The 19,948-nt window shown below is 44.8% G+C and overlaps 1 protein-coding gene across 1 annotated transcript in view; it reads right to left on the bottom strand.

The window, feature by feature from the left end:
• Positions 1-13,787, bottom strand: part of ADGRE3 (adhesion G protein-coupled receptor E3) — a 49,089-nt gene extending 35,302 nt beyond the window's left edge. The window contains exons 1-4 of the mRNA XM_034657165.1: positions 13,631-13,787; positions 5,672-5,722; positions 4,188-4,307; positions 1,049-1,204 (exon numbers count right to left, since the gene is read on the bottom strand). Coding sequence (XP_034513056.1) covers positions 1,049-1,204; positions 4,188-4,307; positions 5,672-5,722; positions 13,631-13,655 — 352 coding nt within the window. The 5' untranslated portion in view covers positions 13,656-13,787. The remainder of the gene's footprint in view (positions 1-1,048; positions 1,205-4,187; positions 4,308-5,671; positions 5,723-13,630) is intronic.
• Between the last annotated feature and the right edge of the window lie 6,161 nt (positions 13,788-19,948).

Below are 19,948 nucleotides of genomic sequence, written 5' to 3' on the forward strand. Positions count from 1 at the left end.
AGGTGGGTGTGAGTTTGAACTGCTTGCTGCTCAGGGAGAACCTGTGCACTTGTAACATTCCTCCAGCTTGTGGTGGGGCCACTGGGGGTTTTGGTTCCTGACCTGACCATGTCTTTACTTCTCCTGCCCTTCTTGATGTGGCTTTATCTCTATCTTTAGCTGTGGAAGAGGTGCTCTGCTAGTCTTCATGTCAGTCTCAGAGAGAGTTGCTCTTTAGGTAGTTGCAGCCTTGGTGTGTTCATGGGACGAGGTGAGCTCAGGATGTTCCTACCACACCATCTTCCCCTTGTGTCTCCCAGTTATACCTCCCATATTTCTTGTGTATAGATTTCCCTGTCTATGTGGCTTCCATGAGAGTGCTTATGCTTATACAAGATGGTGCCTCTCCCTGGACACAGATCCAAGGGTGGGTATATAATTCAAACTGGTCTAATTGGTATATTTCCAAAGAATTTACAGTTAGGTCCAAAAGAGAGTCAGTTGATCTCTCTTTGGGTGGTTTGATCATTAACAATGGTAAAATTTGGACTTGGTGGTGGTCATATTTCCTGTCCTGTGGACTAAGAAGGCAGAGAAAGCCAGTTTGCAATGAAAAAGAAGAAAGGAGTAGACCTAAAGAGCTTCAGAGACTGGGGTGCATTGATAGTGTGGAGTCCCCATTTCAGTTCATTCCAGAAGCCCAGCTACATTCTTGTTTTGAGTTCCAAGCCACATCCATTCATCCTTATCATAAACTCATCTTTTCTGCTTAAGTTAGCCTGAGTGAGCTCCTCTTTGCAATTCAAAGAATCCTGTCTCAGTCAGCACCTTGTCACCCCAATTTCCAAAGTCCATTCTTATTAACCCCATTATTTCTCTAAACTTCCTTCTTTCCTTTTGTCTCCTGTTTCCATCATCCATTTACCTCCAAAAAATGGAAACATGTACTAGCCTCACCACACACACACACACACACACACACACACACACACACACACACACACATCTTTTCTGGCATTAGGCTCAATGAAAAATAAGAAGGGAGACAAGAAGACAAGAATTTCCTTACTTTGACAAGTGTTTTCATTGGAATTCTGGAATTGTGTATCCCCAGAGAGGAGTTTGTATCCAGGATTACAGCGACAGTGGAAACCTCCATCGACATTCTTACATGCAGCATTTGCTCCACAGTATATACTAATGGGTGGGTCACATTCATTAATATCTGGAACACAAAAGAGGAATTTGGCCATTAATATGACAAAGATTTATGGAACATCTAATACGTGCCAGAGGCTATACCCTTTCCACCCAATCTGTCCTGGCTTTCCAGGACAACTCAGTTAAGGTAGTGGGTTGTACTTGTTCTTCCCTTTCCTCTTTGACTTTGGTTGGATGCTCTGAGAAGCAGACACTGAGACAAGAATTCATGCTCAAGTGCTTTATGTGGGAGGTGATCCCAGAAAACACTGGAGTGGAAGTGGTGAAATGAAACAGGAAAGGCCAAGCAGAAAGTAAAGAGGGAAGTTTCTACTGTGGGCAATCGGGACTCGATTCCCCTGGGACCCTCTGGGAGGCAGCATAGAGCACCCACTGCAGAGTGACTCCCCAAGGGGTGAGGGGGCTGGGGTATTTATCTGCCAAATCTTTTTTTTCTTTTAAGTTTTTATTTAAATTGTATTTGGTTATCACGTAGTGTAATATTCGTTTTGGGAGTAGAATTTAGTGATTCATCAGTTACATACAATACCCGGTGCTCATTACAACAAATGTCCTCCTTAATCCCCATCACCCATCCAGCCCATCCCCCACCCACCTCCCCTCCAGCAGCCCTCAGTTTGTTCTCTGTAGTTAAGAGCCTCTTATGGTTTGCCTCCCTCTCTCTTTTCCCCCCTCCCCCATGCTCCCCTATTTTGTTTCTTAAATTCCACATATGAATGAAATCATATGGTATTTGTCTTTTTCTGACTGACTTATTTTGCTTAGCATAATACACTCTAGCTCCATCCATGTCATTGCAAATGGTAAAATTTCATTCTTTTTGATGGCTGAATAATATTCCATTGCATATATATATATATATATATATATATATATATATAAATATAATATCTTCTTTATCCATTCACAGCTGATGGACATTTGGGCTCTTTCCATAATTTGGCTATTGTTGACAATGTGCCAAATCTTATCATTCATCAGCAGAGAAGAGCTTGCATGGGTAGTTAACTCTCTGGTACTTCCACCTGTCCTGAGCATGAACTGAGTGGTCTCCAGTAGCCAGACAGAGCTGAGACTTGGTGTGCAAAATAATGGCAAGTGCTGAGAGCATATAAGTGGGAAACTGACTATGTCTGCTGTTGTGAACTGAATGTATTTTCCCTCAATTCAACATGTTGAAACCTTAACTCCCAGTGTGGCTGTATTTGGAAATGGGGCCTCTATTGTACCTGAGGTTAAATGAGGTCATAAGAATGGGGCCTTGTCTGTTAAGATTAGTATCCGTAGAAGAAGAGACAAGAGAGCTTCTTCACCTACCTGACCACTGTGTGGACAGAGTGAGGAAAGACCAGGTAAAGATAGAGCAAGAAGACAGGCATCTTCAAGGTTGGAAGAGAGGCCTCTCGAGAAAGTGGAACTGCCAGAACCTTGATCATGGGCTGCCCAGCTTCCAGAACTGTGAGAAAATACATTTCTGCTGTTTAAGCCACCCGGTCTGTGGTGTTTTGTCATAGCATCCCAAGCAGAGTAATACACCTGCTAGATTAACTAATTGAGCTAGAATGTTGATTAAGTCAATGTGTCTCCAGTCCTGTGGGTTGCTGTAGTCCCTTTACAAATGTCAGGTGGGTAGTGAAGATGTGTGATTTCCCCATCTGGTATGGCGAACATGAAGTTGGGAACTTTCAGATTGTGATATAATAGAGCAGATGATCTCAGGTCCCGCTTAACAATCATTCTCTTTTGAGGAGGCCGTCTTGTTCCCATCACCCAGGCACTCTCTCCCCCAGCCTCCCTCCCAGCTTTCACTTTGCACCCCAGCCAATGAAAAGTAAGGATGTTCTTCCCGGGGCATCTGCAAGAAACCGAGGCCTGAGACAGAATTCACTACAAAGGGATGAGACTCAGACTGATGCTGGAATTTGTGTCTGCAACCCTGTAAGCTTGAAGACGGTTCTGTGATTGCTGGGATATTCACTGATGGATCACTTGGAGAAGAGGACGGAACAAAAATGTCCCCCATTGAGGCAGGATAGAACCTACTCGTTAGAGCCAAAGAAATGTGAGATGGTGCGTTCATGGAGAGAGATTTTAGCTACGTGGGCCAGTTTGAGGAAAGCACGTGAGAAGGTGCTCCAAACAAACAACAAATTAGCAAATATGAAACTAGGAAGTACAGAAACCTCAACGTAGGGGGATGAAGGGAAGAGGAAGCAGGGGTGAGCAGTGAACCTTGAGATAAAGTTAAAATCATGGGGGGGTGTGGCAGGGGAAATGGGGTGGGGGTGAAATTACAGTATTTTACAGGTCTCATCTCTGCACTGGGGGAGGGGAAGTGAGGGTGAAATGAAGCATCTTTTTAAAAAAATGCCTGTATAATTAACATACAGTGTTATATTAGTTCCAAGTGGGCAATATGGTGATTCAACAATTCTATACTTTACTCAATGCTCATCATGGTGAGGATGCACTCATCCCCTTCACCTGAAATGATGGGGAAAACAATGCATCTTGGAAGGGGAAATAATTGATGAGTTTAAAAAAATCATGGTAGAGAAACACATGTTTGATTATGAGAAGGTAGCCATAAATGGGGTGGAAAAGTATATTAGGGCTTCCAAATAAATAAAGGGAAATGATGGGGTGCCTGGGTGGCTCAGTCGGTTAACCATCCGACTCTTTGTTTCAGCTCTGGTCATGATCTCAGAGTCGTGAGATCGAGCCCCGTGTTGGGTTCTACTGGGCATGGAGCCTGCTTGGGATTCTCTCTCCCTCGCCCTCTGCCCCTCCCCCCCTCCACTCATGCTCTCCCTCCCTTAAAAATAATAGAGGGGAAATGCTGATTTCATGAAAGTGTTTCTTTCTTGATGAGGGTGGAGTTGGTAGACTTTTTAAGCAGTGCACATTACTAGCAGTGGCCTCCCCACAGTCCTTATGCTGTCTCCCTTCCACTCCCACCTCTGGGTGGTGTGAAAATTATCCCTTACCTTGGCATGTAGTCAAGGGAAATGTGAAGAACTGCTGCTCAAAGTCAGAACGGTATCCATGTTCGCATGTACAGTGAGTGTCATTGACACAGTAAGCATGCTGGGGGCAGTTACAGGAAGCTGCAAGGAGAAGGAGGGACAGGTCAAACATCCGCTGGGGGTAAGAGATGTCCTGTGATTATTTGGCTTTGCCTCTGACCAGGACCTCTTGAGGATGAGGAAGCCTACACTCTTTTCCTCTTGTGAGATCTCAGGACAATAAAAAGATGAGAGATACCAAACCCAAGTTACAGAAAAAAGTGAGATTCGTCTGCATGATAAAGGACCGAGGTTGGTGTTAATTTTAACACAACAATTTCAATGCGATAAAAGTGTGCAATTCTCAAGATCATGCACAATTTATAAAAGGGGGGATGAATTGGTTAATACCCTGCATTTAATTCTGACTCTGCCACTTACCAGCCATGTGTCTTTGCACAAATGTCTTCACCTCTTTGTGCCTCAATGCCCTCATTTGTAAACTGGGTTATTGCGAAGAGTAAGTGAATTAATACGTATAAAGTGTGTTGGGCAGTGCCTGGCACATAATAAGTATCACCTAGGATTATAAAAATTTGAATTTGTGAGGGTCCACAGGGGATGTATTCTGATATGGGTATACATTATCTTTGTAACCCTATGTGTAACTTCATTTGGACAGAGAGACGCTAAAGCTCTTAATTCGAGCCCTCTTTGGAATGAACTGAGCTGAGGAAGTATCCCGAGCTTTGGGTCTAGTGGAGAAATCTGGGAACTGTGCAGTGTTCACAGGGAGTGGGGGCTGGGAACCTGATGGGGGCCACAGTGAATAATCTGGCTACTCAGAAGGCGTCCCCTGGAGGTTGGCTGGACAGGCAGAATCTCAGGCCCCGCCCTGGACCTGCTGAATCAGAATCCAGTGAGATCTCCGAGGGATTAAAGTTAGCCTGAAATCATCTTGTTCATTTTTTTTTTTTTTGGTGCCTTGCTTATGATCAGAATGGAATGGTTACCATCATGGTCTGTCTCTCCCTACTGGAACGCTCACTTCGTGAGACCGTGCCTTTTAGCCACTGTTCTATTCCTACATCGGACACATTGTGGTTACTGGAAACAGACGGATAGACTAAGGACAGTAAAATAGAAAGACACATTAAGGGGCGCCTGGCTGGCTCAGGCAGAATCAGTCAGAAGAGCATGTGACTCTTAATCTCGGGGTCGTGAGTTCGAGCCCCAAGTTGGGTGTAGAGATTACTTAAATGAATGAAACTTAAAAAAAAGATACGTTAAAATTTGATGAAATGACGAGTTAAAAAGAATGACAGGAGCAAGCATCCCCAAATTCTGCTCCCAGAACAAGCCCCTTTGCTCTAGTCCCTTGGAGGATGTGAGTGGTCCCAGGTGTGGCCTTGGTCTACACCCTTCCTGGTCTCTGGCTGTGGAGAAGTCAGGCACTGAGCACTTACCTGTGGTCTTTTGATCCATGACTACTGATAAACTCAGCAGAAAACAGAGTCCTGGAACAGGGAAGCAGAAGGGAGACACATGAATTGAATGAGGAAAGATTCCAGGAAATTCTCCAACTGTGTATCAGTTATCCACGACTGCATGAAGACCATCACAAAATGTAATGGCTTAAAACAGCAACGATCATTTTCTTATCTCTTATGGTTTCCATGCTTTGGGAATCTGGGCAAGGCTCAGCTGGGTGATTCTGGTTTGGGGTTTCTTACACAGTCAGTTAGGCAGTGTCTGGGGCTGGAGCAGCTAGGAACGGGCTGTGTGCTGCCGTCCCTTCACATGGCCTCAGACTTGGGGACTTTGGCCTTCCTCCCAACCTGGCGACCTCAGGCATGCAGCCTCCATGACGATTCAGAGCTCTAAGTAGGGGTGTCCCAGCCAACAAGGCTATGTCTCCTGCTAAGATCCATCCTTGCAAGCCATGCAACTCCATTTCCACGACATTCTCTTGGTTACAAGCAAGTCACAAGTCTACCCAGATTCAAGGGGATAAGAATCAGTCTTCCTCTTGAGAGAGGACTGGCAAGGTTCTAGAAACGCTTCTTGGAAGGGAAGTATTTTTTTTGTCTTCTTGGGAAATTCAGGCTGCCTCTACCGTGGCTGATAAAATGCTCTCTTCCCCAAAGCTTCCCAACTTCTGATGGGGTAAGCAACCATGTTCCTGCTTCTGCAAAGACCTGAGGCTACTGGATGGATGGGTGGCTTCTCTTTCCCTTTCCTGAGAAATCCAACAACACTCTGATTGCTAGTTTTCTCCTCACCTTCTTTTCATTCCCTTATTACATACTAATGTACATAATTATTTGCCATTTGCAAGGACAATATTAACAGCTGGTATGGTGCAGGAATCGGCCAATCAGAGTGGACGCTGGAGACCCTTCTCTGTTACGGCAGATGTTATTTTAGCTGCTGAATTGTGGGGAGGTTGGTGAATCTCAGGGCAGGGTCTGGGCTGGCAGGAGGGTGGTGGGAGCTGGTTCTGGGCAATGATCATTTCCAAGTGGCGTGGGAATATTTCAATATGAACCACCAAACAGTGGCTCTTCTAGTGAGCACTGGTTGAAATTTAGCTCGGTGACCAGTCATCTTATTTGCAACTTTGTTTACCCCTTGAGAAAGTGGGTCCTGCAGATAAATGGATAAAGAAAATGTGGTGTATATATACACAACGGAATATTATTTGGCCTTAAAAAATAAGGAAATCCTGTCATTTGTGGCAACATCTATGAAACTAGAGGACATTATTCTGAGTGAAATAAGTCAAACACAGAAGGACAAATAGTGCACAATTCCACTTACACAAAATATCTAAAGTAGTCAAGCTCATGGAAGCAGAGAATAGATCGACGGTCAGCAGGGACTAGGGAGAGGGGGAAATGGGAGATTGCTTTTCAGTGGGTAAAAAGTTTTTGTTATATAAGGTGAATAAGTTCTAGAGATCTGCCACAAAATCGAGTACCTATAGTTAACAATACAGTGTTGTGCGCTTCAAGATATGTTAAAAGAAGAGATCTCATGTTATGTGTTCTCACCAAACACACACACGCACAGAGGGACATTTTTGGAGGTGATGGATACGCTTGGCACCGTCCTTGTGGTGATGATGGTATTATGGGTGTATGGTGTATGCATATGCAAACTCATCAAGACGTACACATTAAATGTGTGCATTTTTTGGTGTCTCGATTACACCTCAATAAGGTTAAAATTTTAAAAAAGAAAGTGGGTCCTGGTAATAGAAGGGTCTCTGTCTATCAAGTGGGGTGATGGGTGTAGGTCAGGGTGGACTAGTTAGGTGGAACTGGGGCAAACTTCGATTCCTGTGCATGAAGGACTGGGATCAGGGGATTGAGAGACACTCTGAGGCTGAGAGTCTGGAGAAGATGGGGGTGTGTGTGGCTTCCCTGGGGAGATCCAGGAGATGTGGCAGCTGGCGGCTTTGAAGCAAGACTTGGAGGAGATGGGAATTTTTGGAGTAAAATGCAGCACGCCCTGTGATGCAACCACCCCTCCATCCTGCCTATAAACATACCAGTGAAACCTCCCTTGGAGAGAGATACTATGTCTTGGAGAGAGGATTTCCTTGGTGGGGGGTTGGGCAAAATACTAAGGCCAGCCTCTCCAACATCTAAGGGGAAAGAGCTCTTACTACATGCCAGGCATTGTTCTAAGCACCGGGCACATGAATTTAATTCAGCTTTGCAAGGACCTTAGGAGGTGAGTGCATGATCCCAGTTGTGCAGATTAAGAAACAGAGGCACGGAGGGGCTAAGGTACTTGCTCCATTTCCCAGAGCTGGTTAGTGGCAGAGCTGAGATTAAACTCAGGCACTGGGTTCCTACTGATAACCAACCCCCCACCCCCCACCATGACCTCTCTTGCAGAAATCCCACACAAGCTGTGTGCATAAGAGCTGCTTTTGAGATTGGCATGTTTCCAGTGACAGTGACTTGAGGAAATAGTGCCTTTTCTTCCAGTCGATGTTGCTTCTCAGATGTGACAGTCCAGTAGGAGGTGTGACATGTCACTTGGTTACATGGGGGCAATCTAGACGGATTGCAGCATTTGGAAGACAAAGCCCTATGGGCTAGCGGTGACCCTTTAAGGGTGGGAAGGAGGGCAGTGCTGACTCTTTTTGGGTTTCCCTGTATGAGTTTCTGATTGCTGACAAATTACCATGAACTCAGTGGCTTAAAAACAACAGAAATTTATTCCCATGCAGGTCTGTAAGCCAGACATCCGAAGTTAAAGTGTCAGTGGGACTGCTTCCTTTTGGAAGCTCTAAGGGAGAGTCCATTTCCTTCCGCTGCCAACTGTCAGAGGTGACCCACATTCCATGCTCAGGGTCTCCTCTTCCATCCTCAGAGCCAGCAGCACAGCACATTCCTTCCTTTCTGGTGTCCTGTCTCCCTCTTTTTTTTTTTTTTTAAATAATTTTTTATTAATTTATGTTAGTCACCATACAGTACATCCCTAGTATTTGATGTAAAGTTCCATGATTCATTACTTGCGTATAACACCCAGTGCACCATGCAATACGTGCCCTCCTTTTTTTTTTTATTTAAGATTTTATTTATTTATTTGACAGAGATAGAGACAGCTAGCGAGAGAGGGAACACAAGCAGGGGGAGTGGGAGAGGAAGAAGCAGGCTCATAGCGGAGGAGCCTGATGTGGGACTCAATCCCAGGACCCCGGGATCACGCCCTGGGCCAAAGGCAGACGTTTAACCGTTGTGCCACCCAGGCGCCCCAATACGTGCCCTCCTTACTACCCATCACCAGCCTATCCCAATCTCCCACCCCCCTCCCCTCTGACGCACTCAGTTTGTTTCCCAGGGTCCATAGTCTCTGGTGGTTCATTCCCCCTTCTGTTTACCCCCCCTTCATTCTTCCCTTCCTTCTTCCCTCTTATAAGGACCCTTATGATTATAATGGGCCCCCCTGTATAACCCCGGATAATCTCCCCATCTCAAGATCCTTAGTTTAACTGATCTCTGTAAAGTCCCTTTGACCACATGAAGTTGCTCAGGACATGCCACCCCCGAATATGCCACCTTGGCGAGTTGGTTACTCGGAGTGGAAGCCACCTGAGAGCACACGCAGGAAGGGCTTTCTGACCGACTTTTTCCTACTTAAAACCAGGCCATAAAATTTCTCCTGAGAAAGCTGCCCTCCCTGTGCCAGGAAGAAAAGAATGTCCTTATCCCCAGAGACTGGGAAGGAACACTGAAATGGATCTGTACAAACACACTCACTGAAATAGCCCTTGCCTTCCTCCAGTTTTCCCTCCGACAGACCTCCTAGTCACTTTCTCTCAACCCACCATTCCTAGCCCAAACCCCTTTGCCTTGTCATCTCACAAATTCATATCTTTGTCCCTCCTACATTGTTGGTGGGAATGCAAGTTGGTACAGCCACTTTGGAAAACAGTGTGGAGGTCCCTTAAAAAGTTAAAAACCCCAAAGTTACAGACATAGTGAAGAGAAGGGCCATATGCACCCCAATGTTCATAGCAGCATTGTCCACAATAGCTAAATCATGGAAGGAGCCGAGATGCCCTTCAACAGATGACTGGATTAAGAAGCTAGGAGCCGAGATGCCCTTCAACAGATGACTGGATTAAGAAGCTGTGGTCCATATATACAATGGAATATTACTCAGCCATGAAAAAGAACTATTTCTCAACATTTGCTGCAACATGGAAGGCACTGGAGGAGATAGTGCTAAGCGAAATAAGTCAAGCAGAGAAACACAATTATCATATGCTTTCTCTCATTTATGGAACATAAGAAGTAGGAAGATCGGTAGGAGAAGATAGGGATAAAGAAAGGGGGGGGGTAAACAGAAGGGGGAATGAACCACGAGAGACTATGGACCATGGGAAACAAACTGAGGGCTTCAGAGGGGCGGAGGGTGGGGGAATGGGATAGGCCAGTGATGGGCAGTAAGGAGGGCACGTATTGCATGGTGCACTGGGTGTTATACGCAACTAATGAATCATGGAAATTTACATCAAAAACTAGGGATGTACTGTATGGTGACTAACATAATATAATAAAAATATTATTATAAAAAAAATAAAAGGCACAAAAACTTGGTGCTCTGGTCACTTCCCTGGGTCTTCATTCTCTTGTGAAGGTTCTCATGTACACGCTTCAATTTGATAAAACTTGTGCGCTTCTCTCCTATCAATTTGTCTCATGTGAGCTTAATTCTTACTTCCAGCCGGAGACCCTAAGAGGGTAGCAGTGAAGTTTTTCCTCCCCTATGCATTTATGGTAACATATTCACAGGTTGCAGGGGATGAGGACATTGACGTCTTTGGGGGGCTGCTATTCATCCTTCCATGCTCCCATCCACCGTCAAAGAAGATACCAGCTGTGATCAGTTACTTGTGCAAATACATTCATGGAGCATTTTGAATATTTTTGTTTGTCCGATGAATATATTCTCAGCTGAGCTGTGAACTGCTTCATGGCAGGGCCCTGGCATGTTTCTGAATGAATTGAAATTTCCTACCCCCTGCTTCTGTATAATAATTAGTTCGCAGAAGCTGTTCTTACAGTACACCTGCCCAGATGATGAGTGTCGCTCACAGAGCTAATTAGTAGCACATACAGGTTGAAGAGCGTTTCCCAGTCCTGAAAGCTCAGGCAGTCTGGGCACCACCCCGTTTCCTCAAGGCTAGTCTTCAGGGTCTCCTTCCAGTCCAGCCAGCAACCCTGTGCCCAGTAACACGTGCATGCCTCTTAAATTATTGTTTCCCCAGAGTCGTGAGCATGCCTGAATCCCAGACTTCTAAGAAACTTTAGAAATCATCCACTGACTCTTTTTGTCCTGAGGAAACAGGTGCCCAGAGGTCATGTGGCTGGGACACTATTTATGCAAATTGTTTAAGTTGTTTCCTTATATGAAACATGGTGACAGCATTGTCTGCCAGCTGGGGTTGGGTGTGATGACATCAACAAGGGCATGCATGAAACACAGTGTCTGGCAGAAATCACTCCATAAATGTTAGCTGTTGCCGTCACCATTTTATTTGCACTGGAACCCTATTCTTATTCTTGACCAGATGCCCATCCTGTTACACTGCCTGTTGCCTCCAGTGATGTGGGCAGAGAATTCACAGGTAACTGAATTCACAAATAATTCAGCCCAGAGTTGTCCCAGATTCTGCCTCTGGCTGCCAAAAAGCAGGAGACATCTTGTTTGAGCATCTCTCTCTCTCTCTTTTTCATTTTGTTTAAGCTTTATTGATATACACATACATAGAGAGATATATAAAAATTGCACACTCTCTCACTTAAATTTGATTCCATAGATATATATCAGATACCTCTTATATATAAGGTACGGAAGGGGCTGCAAAGGTGAGGGCATAAGTCCTTTGCCTTCAAGACATTGCACTACTGGGTATTTACCCCAAAGATACAGATGTAGTGAAGAGAAGGGCCATATGCACCCCAATGTTCATAAGCAGCAATGTCCACAATAGCTAAATCATGGAAGGAGCCGAGATGCCCTTCAACAGATGACTGGATTAAGAAGTTGTGGTCCATATATACAATGGAATATTACTCAGCTATCAGAAAGAACAAGTTCTCAACATTTGCTGCAACATGGACGGCACTGGAGGAGATAATGCTAAGTGAAATAAGTCAAGCAGAGAAAGACAATTATCATATGGTTTCTCTCATCTATGGAACATAAGAACTAGGAAGATCGGTAGGAGAAGAAAGGGATGAAGGGGGGGTAATCAGAAGGGGGAATGAACCATGAGAGACTATGGACTAAGAGAAACAAACTGAAGACTTCAGAGGGGAGGGGGGTGGGGGAATGGGATAGACTGGTGATGGGTAATAAGGAGGGCACGTATTGCATGGTGTACTGGGTGTTACACGCAACTAACGAATCATCGAACTTTACATCAAAAAAAAAAGCAGCTTATATTATTTTGATAGATTTTAAGATCTTTCACCTGCCTCTGCAACTAAACAGCTGTGAGACTTTAAACAAATCCTACTAAAAAGTTAAAAATTGAACAACCCTATGACCCAGCCATTGCACTACTGGGTGTTTACCCCAAAGATACAGACGTAGTGAAGAGAAGGGCCATATGCACCCCAATGTTCATAGCTGCATTGTCCACAATAGCTAAATCGTGGAAGGAGCCGAGATGCCCTTCAACAGATGACTGGATTAAGAAGCTGTGGTCCATATATACAATGGAATATTACTCAGCTATCAGAAAGAACAAATTCTCAACATTTGCTGCAACATGGACGGCACTGGAGGAGATAATGCTAAGTGAAATAAGTCAAGCAGAGAAAGACAATTAGCATATGATTTCTCTCATCTATGGAACATAAGAACTAGGATGATCGGTAGGGGAAGAAAGGGATAAAGAAAGGGGGTAATCAGAAGGGGGAATGAAACATGAGAGACTATGGACTATGAGAAACAAACTGAAGACTTCAGAGGGGAGGGGGGTGGGGGAAGGGGATAGACTGGTGATGGGTAGTAAGGAGGGCACGTATTGCATGGTGCACTGGGTGTTATACGCAACTAATGAAGCATCAAACTTTACATCGGAATCCGGGGATGTACTGTATGGTGACTAACATAATATAATAAAAAAATCATTAAAACACCTCTCTGTGATGCTGTTTTGCATCTGTTATGTGAAGGTGCTGGACAATAATGAAGGTAAAATGATTTTAAGCTAAAGCGCGCGCTCAATGAATGTAAGGTCGACGGTGTGGCTGTTGATATTGTTATTTGATCTTGAGTCAGAAGGATGGATGGGACTTCAGAGTTGGAGAACCGTCTGCACAGAGGTGCCGAGGTCAAACGCTTCCTCTAGGAGAGGGAGTGGTAAAAGAGAAGACCTGAGCAGAATCCCGTGGGAGGAGCATGACAGCAAGGATCCGGAGCCAGGTGGCTTGGGTTTGAATCCTGACTCTGTCATTTACAAGCTGTGTGACCTTGAGCATGTAATACAATCTCCCTGTGCCTCAGTTTTCTCATCCCTAAGATGGGGATAATATTAATATCCTTGGTACAGGACAGAGAAAAAAGAGGGGGAAGGAAAGAACGGCAAGAGAGGCAGAGAAAAAGTCAATGCCATGCTGGGTCACAGAATTATCTAGGAGAAGAGGATGTTAATTAGAAAACAAAACCTTTGAAGATGATGATGAACAAGTCCTTGGATTGGACCATCAGGAACATCTTAGGGATGTTTGACAGCACAGTTTGAACAGGGTGGTGAGGAAGGAAACCATAATCCAAGGGGAAAGAGAGAATGTTTAAAGCAGAGCAGAGGAAGGAGGAGAAGGAAAAGACAGCTAATTGTTGAACTGATAGAGGGTAGGTTAGGGTACAGTCATTCCCAAGGTTGCACATACCTGGAAGGAGTGATGGCCCTCGCATGCCTGCACACAGGTAACCCTTGCCGACCAGCTCTTGAAGCTCCTTTTTGCTTTACGGCTACCACTTTTCCTATCTCAAGGAAATCTTATGAGAATTGATACACATAGGTTAGCTGACTAAGGAAATTTCTATCAGAAAAGGGAACTCGTTCTTGTCTTTCACCATCAGACCCATGGTTCTGCTTTTTTGCTTTTTTATTTCTTTTCTATGTTTTCTGCACTTGTTTTTATATGCCTCTTTGGTGGTAGGTTTTCATAGCTACTGTTGATTGCCTTTGGGGTGAAAGAATCAGTCGACCCTGGGAAAGGAATGCCTTTTAGTTACAGAGCATTGTCTGAGGAGTGGTTAGTGACTTTGAGGTCAAAATAAAGCTTAAATAACCCTGTGGTTTTGAGCCGGGTAAGCCAGAATTTAGGGTATCTCTGTTGGTATCTAATGTTACTGGAGGCGTCATTTTTCAGAAATGTTGATAGTTTTACCCCCTTAGCAGATGACAGCCAACGGTTCTGACTAGAGTCTCAAAGTAGACCCAGTTGAGGTTGACAAATTATTTGGTTATTTGGGGGGCAATCCAAACCAATTGCAGGATTTGGGAGAAAAATCTAAGTCCTTCCCTCTTCAAATAAATGTTTACTAAGACATATATTATTAAGTGACAGGATCGGTGCTGTATCACAGCAGTGAACAAAGTTAACACATTCTTTTCTACATAGAACTACAGAGAAAGGAAACTTGGAGGAAAAGTGGATTTTTGGGGACAGATGACATTAGGTTTTGGATAAGTTGATTTTGAGGTACTGTGATTTCAACATTTTTTACATATATAGTCTCATTCACAAAAGAGAGGGCTTTCCTCCCTCACTAGATGGTAATTGTAGCCATAGTACTAGATGAAATCATGTAGGGAGAGATAGTAGAGTGAGAAGAGAGCCCTGGGTAAGTTATTTAAAAACCAGGGAGTGGAGGAGCAGAAAGTAGAGGAGACAGGCCAAGAGTGGCTAGACAGATGGGGGGGGGTTATGAGTAGAGTATGGTGTCATGGAGGGAAAGGACAGAGACCAGACTGAATTAAGACCGAAAAATAGTCATGGGACAGAGCAGTAGGAGGTTGTTATATTCTTATCAAGAAAAGTTCCAGTGGTGACGATGATGGTGGTGATGGTGCTAAAGATGACGATGATGAAGGTGGTGACGAATGGTGGTGATGGTGATAAAGATGACGATGATGAAGGTGGTGGAGATGATGGTGGTGATGGTGATAAAGATGACGATGATGAAGGTGGTGATGATGATGGTGGTGATGGTGATAAAGATGACGATGGTGAAGGTGGTGGAGATGGAGGTGGTGGTGGGGATAATGAGGTTGGTGGTAAAGATGGTAGAGGTGATTGTGCTGGTGGTGCTGGTGGCTATAAGGCAGTGATAGTAGTGGTGATGATGATGGTAGCAAACATGGTGGAGGTGATGGCTGTGATGAGGTGGTGGAGGTGACGATGATGGTGATAATAGTAGTGAAGGTGGTGGTGGTGATGGTGGTAGTGATAATGGTGATGCTAGTGGTGGAAGTCAGAATGGAGTTGACTGAGGGAAAATGGGAGGTGAAGAAAGGGAGACAGCAAGTACGGTCAACTCCAGAGACACTTGGAGGAAAGTGTGTGAGGAAGGAAAAAGAACAGACATATTTCCTAGGTGGTTGGGGCATGGTGGAATTGGCTGGCTCTTGGGGTTGTCAAGACCACAAGTCTTGTGTAATAAGTTTGTTTGGCTCTCAACATCCCCCTTCCCCTATGGCCCAGCAGCCATGCAGTGGGGCTTCCGGTTCTTTCTCCCTAGCGGTCCTCTGGGAGTGTGGTGATAGTTGGAGGCAAGAGTGGATCAAGAAAGACAGGTGGTGCCACCTAATGGCCAGGCCTCTGCTATTACAGAGTGTTGGTTCTAGAGCCAGACCACCCCCGGGTTCGAATCTTAGCTCTGCCACTTAGTAGCTGTGTGACTTTGGGAAAGTCACTCAACACCTGTCCCTCAGGCATCTCTGATCTGGGGTGACTTTGATAGTCTCTTAACTGGTTGTCCTTCCACTTGCAGCTGGGAGAGTTTTCTGAAATATGAATCTGAGCCCATCACACCCCTGTCTCACAGCCCCATGGATACTTTGCAGGCTAAACGTGCTTAGTAGGCTCAAAAAACCCACCAGATCTGGCCCCAGCTGGCCCCTACAGGCTCATCTCTCACTCTTCCCTCTTAGGCTGCCCACCTGCTCTGCTGGCTCTCTATCACCCTCACACTGCTTCATAAAGCACGTAAGTATAAACCAGAGTGTCCCTAGCCTTTTACCTGTGATACAAAATTAGATTATAATTCCTTTTTGTAACCCCATTACAGCGTAAAACTCCAGGGGCTTTTTTTTCCTTTCCTTTCCTTTCCTTTTTTTTTTTTTTTTTTTTTGCTGAAAATCAGACCCTCTGAGAATGTCTTCTCAGTTTTTTCTGAGCGTCTCCTGCAGGTCCAGCTCACAGATGCCCTTACATCCGTCCATCTATTCCTCCTTCCCTCCATCCATTCATCCCTCCCTCCATCCATCCCTTGCTCCATCCATCCATCACTCCATCCATCCATCCATCCATCCATCCATCCATCCATCCATCCATCCATCCAACTCTCCCTCCCAGATTTTTCATCTTACTGACAGACTGCTATCTTTGCTACTGTCGACTTCAGTGAACAGTCTGTTTGTTGTCTTATGCCGATTCCTACCCCTGACACCCTAGCTCTAGACTCAGGTCGGAGATGCTGTTCTCTCTGCTTCCTCCTGCAGCATCTCAGCCAGGCTGTGATGTTTAATAAAGCTTTATGAGGTCAAAGGTAATGTGGTCCTGTTAAATCTAGGTCAGATCCTGTTCCTCCTCGGGTGAGAGACTTCATGACTCCCACTTCACTTATTTACTATTTATTCATTTATTTAGACTCCCACTTCACTTAAAAGCCAAAGTCCTCACCATAGCCCCTAAGTCCCTATGTGATCTGCCCTTGTCACCACCTTGCACTTATACCCTCCCAGTCTCCCCTACCCTGCCCTCTGCTTTCTCTGCTTCAGCCACACCAGTTCCTTGCCTTTCCTTGAGCATGCCAGGCACACTCCTGCCTCGGCTTGTGTACTTGTTGTTCCCTAAATGCTGTTCTTCCTAATGTTTTCCTCCAGGTTCCCACATGTAACCACATGGTTCCCTGGCTTACTTCAAGTCATTGCTTAAGTGTCCCCTTGTTGGTGAGGCCTCCCCTGACCTCCCTGTCTAAAATCTCTCTCTGTTTCCTTCTTCCTTTCTCCCTCCCTTTCCCTCCCTCCCTCTCTCTCTCAATCTCTCTCTTTCTCTCACACACACACATCCTCCATCCACTTTGCTTAGTTATTTCTGTTCATTGTACCCATCACCTTCTAATATACAAAACAATTTGCTTATTCATTTATTTTGTTTGCTGTCTCTCTGCCCTACCAGAATGCCTGCCCCACAGGGCAAGGAATTTTGTTTGGTCTCTTCATTGCTGTAGTCCCCATGCCTCACACAGCGTCTGGCACACAGTAGCTGCTCAATAAATATTGATTTAACGAATGAACGGACACAAAGATCTGGCTGGAGGGTAGTTATCAGCCACCCTCAGAAGTGGCTGCCCTTGGTGACTTCAAGTTCCTGACTCTCTCGAACTAGCTCTCTAGAGGGGGTGGGGGGCCATCAGCTTGGCTCTCAACAGTGGGAATCTCCAGGCATCTACATACCTCAGAGTCCAGGCTCAAGGTAATCCTCCACCCTAACCCCAGAGAGCACTGATCTGTTCTGGGCACGAGGGATAAAGTAGTGAACAAAACAGACAAAACCCCCCATTCTCATAAAGTCTTTTATTTCCACATGACATTCCCTCTCCCTGAAGTTCTCTTTCTCTCTCTAATGCTAGTCCCCCTCCTAGTTCCTCAAGACCCAGGAGGATTTCCTCCAGAAAACCTTCACAATAGTCCTAAAGTTAGCCTATACCAGTGGATAGAAAATTCTTCATAGTGCGGCTGTCTTAGGCCGGTTGCCTGTCAGGAAATCCTGAGGTAGGAATTGGGATGCACATTTTGGTGTTGGGGGAGAATAAGGGTCATATGCACATAGTTTGTTGGGGAAGAGTGGGGGTTGGGATGCACAGAATTTATTAAAGAAGGATAGGGGCGGGGATGCCCATGAGTTTTTGGAGGAGTACACTCTTGGGAGAAGGGTACCGGGACACGTGATAGGCAGGGGAAGGAACTACATAAGGACGGGGTCTCAGCAGGAGTCTAGCCTCAGCTTAATTCCTTAGGGGAGCTCTGGAGTGTGCACCATGGAGCTGGTCCCTCTGGAAGCAAGGCCTTTTATCCCCTGGGTCAGTCAATCACTGGCCTTGGGCTGCCTCTTAGGGTGGGGTGGGGACAGAACCCGACAGGCACAGTGATGGATAGGATCTGGGCAGAGCACAAGGGGTGCCCACTGCAGCGCTCAAACCTTTCTCTGGGTTATGTATGCCTACTGCCTCAAACATCGCTACACAGAATACGAACGTCACTTGCTCTGTATTTTCACGTGCTCGAAATAATGATTTCCCATGCACCGCATTGCATCAACACACGATAAAACTGGGAGTGAGTAGCTTTCCCAGGTCCTTAAACATTTTTTTTTCTTTTGAGTGTAGTTCATGCATAATGTTCCATAAGTTTCAGGGGTGTACAACATAGTGATTGAACAAGTTTATGCATTATCCCCATGATTCTTAATTCTTTAAAGTCTCGAGGATTGTGATGGCAGACAGTTTGTCAGTCAGGCTTAATTCATGCAAGAGTTGGCGTAGATCCCTATAGAGGATGCCACTGGTGCCTTGCCCAGATCTTGCTTCCTGGCCTCTTCCATAAAACCATTTCCATGAAAGTGTTAATTAATTAATTAATTAATAAGTTTTATTTATGTATTTGAGAGAGGGCGAGTGAGTGTGTGTGTGGGGAGGGGCAGAGGGAGAGAGAGAAGGAGAGCAGCACACTCCCTGCTGAGCACGGAGCCCGACATGGGGCTCCTTCCCAGGACCCCTAGATCATGACCTGAGCCAAAAGCAAAAGTCGGCCACTTATCTGGCTGAGCCACCCAGGCACCTGTAAAATGTATTTTTTTAAAAAAACAAATATTGTTAATTCCATGAATGTATTTCTTTCCTCTAAAGAACAAACGGGGTCATAAAGATCACAGGTGGGGACGTAAAGGGTTTTCTTTATGTCCCCACACCCAGCTTTTTTGAATTGGCTGTTATCACTTGTATCTGCCCTTTCCTCCAGAGAATTGCCTTCAATTGAACTGAAGCTGCTCTAGGGGGCATCTTGCAGCCAATGCTGATCTGAGATGGGGGTACAAAAGCTCAGCCCCTTGTCTCTAAGTGGGAGCACCTGTGGGGTGTCATGCTCCACGGCTCCCCATGGGGTCACATTGATATTTGACTGCAGCTCAATCCTTATCTTTGTTCAACCCCTTCTTCTGCCTTATCTTGCTTTCCTCATTCTCTCTCTCCTGAGAGTAGTCCCCAGTAAATCACAAGCCTAGGGAGCTGGACCTAACATAATCCCTCCTTTATTTGGTTATGTCACCAAAATAAAGTAGGAAAAAATAATTCAAGGTTCCTAACTTTTTCTGATTTTGTTCTGAAACAAGATTTAAAAATAATATTATGCCAAGGCACAAACAATATCCCTTAGCAATATAGTTTTATTGGCAATGACGATGATGAAAGACGGTTAAACCCTATTTGGACCTAAATAGAGAACGCAGTCTTTGCACCATACCGCCACCTTCTGGGAAAACTAAGGAATAAGAAATTCAAAGTAGCTTCAAATGGCTTGGTTTTTAGAGCAGGATTGAACATGAAGATTTAAACCTTTAGGGTATAAGGACCTGAGGCAAATCCTACAGAGATATTTAGTAACCAGCCCTTTTCTATGTTACCTTAAATATACTATTATATTCTTTTTAAAAATTAGTTTCAGAAATATACTGTTATATTGTTATTGCATTTGGGAATTCAGGCCCCAAGATACTTACTGAATTAATAAGCTAAATTTAGTAATAGGTGCATGGAAATGGGTTAGGAACCTGGTCTTCACATTTATTCATCCACTCTTCCTTCCTTCCTTTCATCCATCCATCCATATTTTAGCTCAAAGTCCTAAAATATTTGCTCAAGCCACTGTCAGGGAATCAGGGCCTTTGTATTGCTTTACTAAAATAATCTCTTATTTCTTA

This window comes from Ailuropoda melanoleuca, chromosome 4, assembly GCF_002007445.2.
Source record: "Ailuropoda melanoleuca isolate Jingjing chromosome 4, ASM200744v2, whole genome shotgun sequence".
Lineage (NCBI taxonomy): Eukaryota > Metazoa > Chordata > Mammalia > Carnivora > Ursidae > Ailuropoda > Ailuropoda melanoleuca.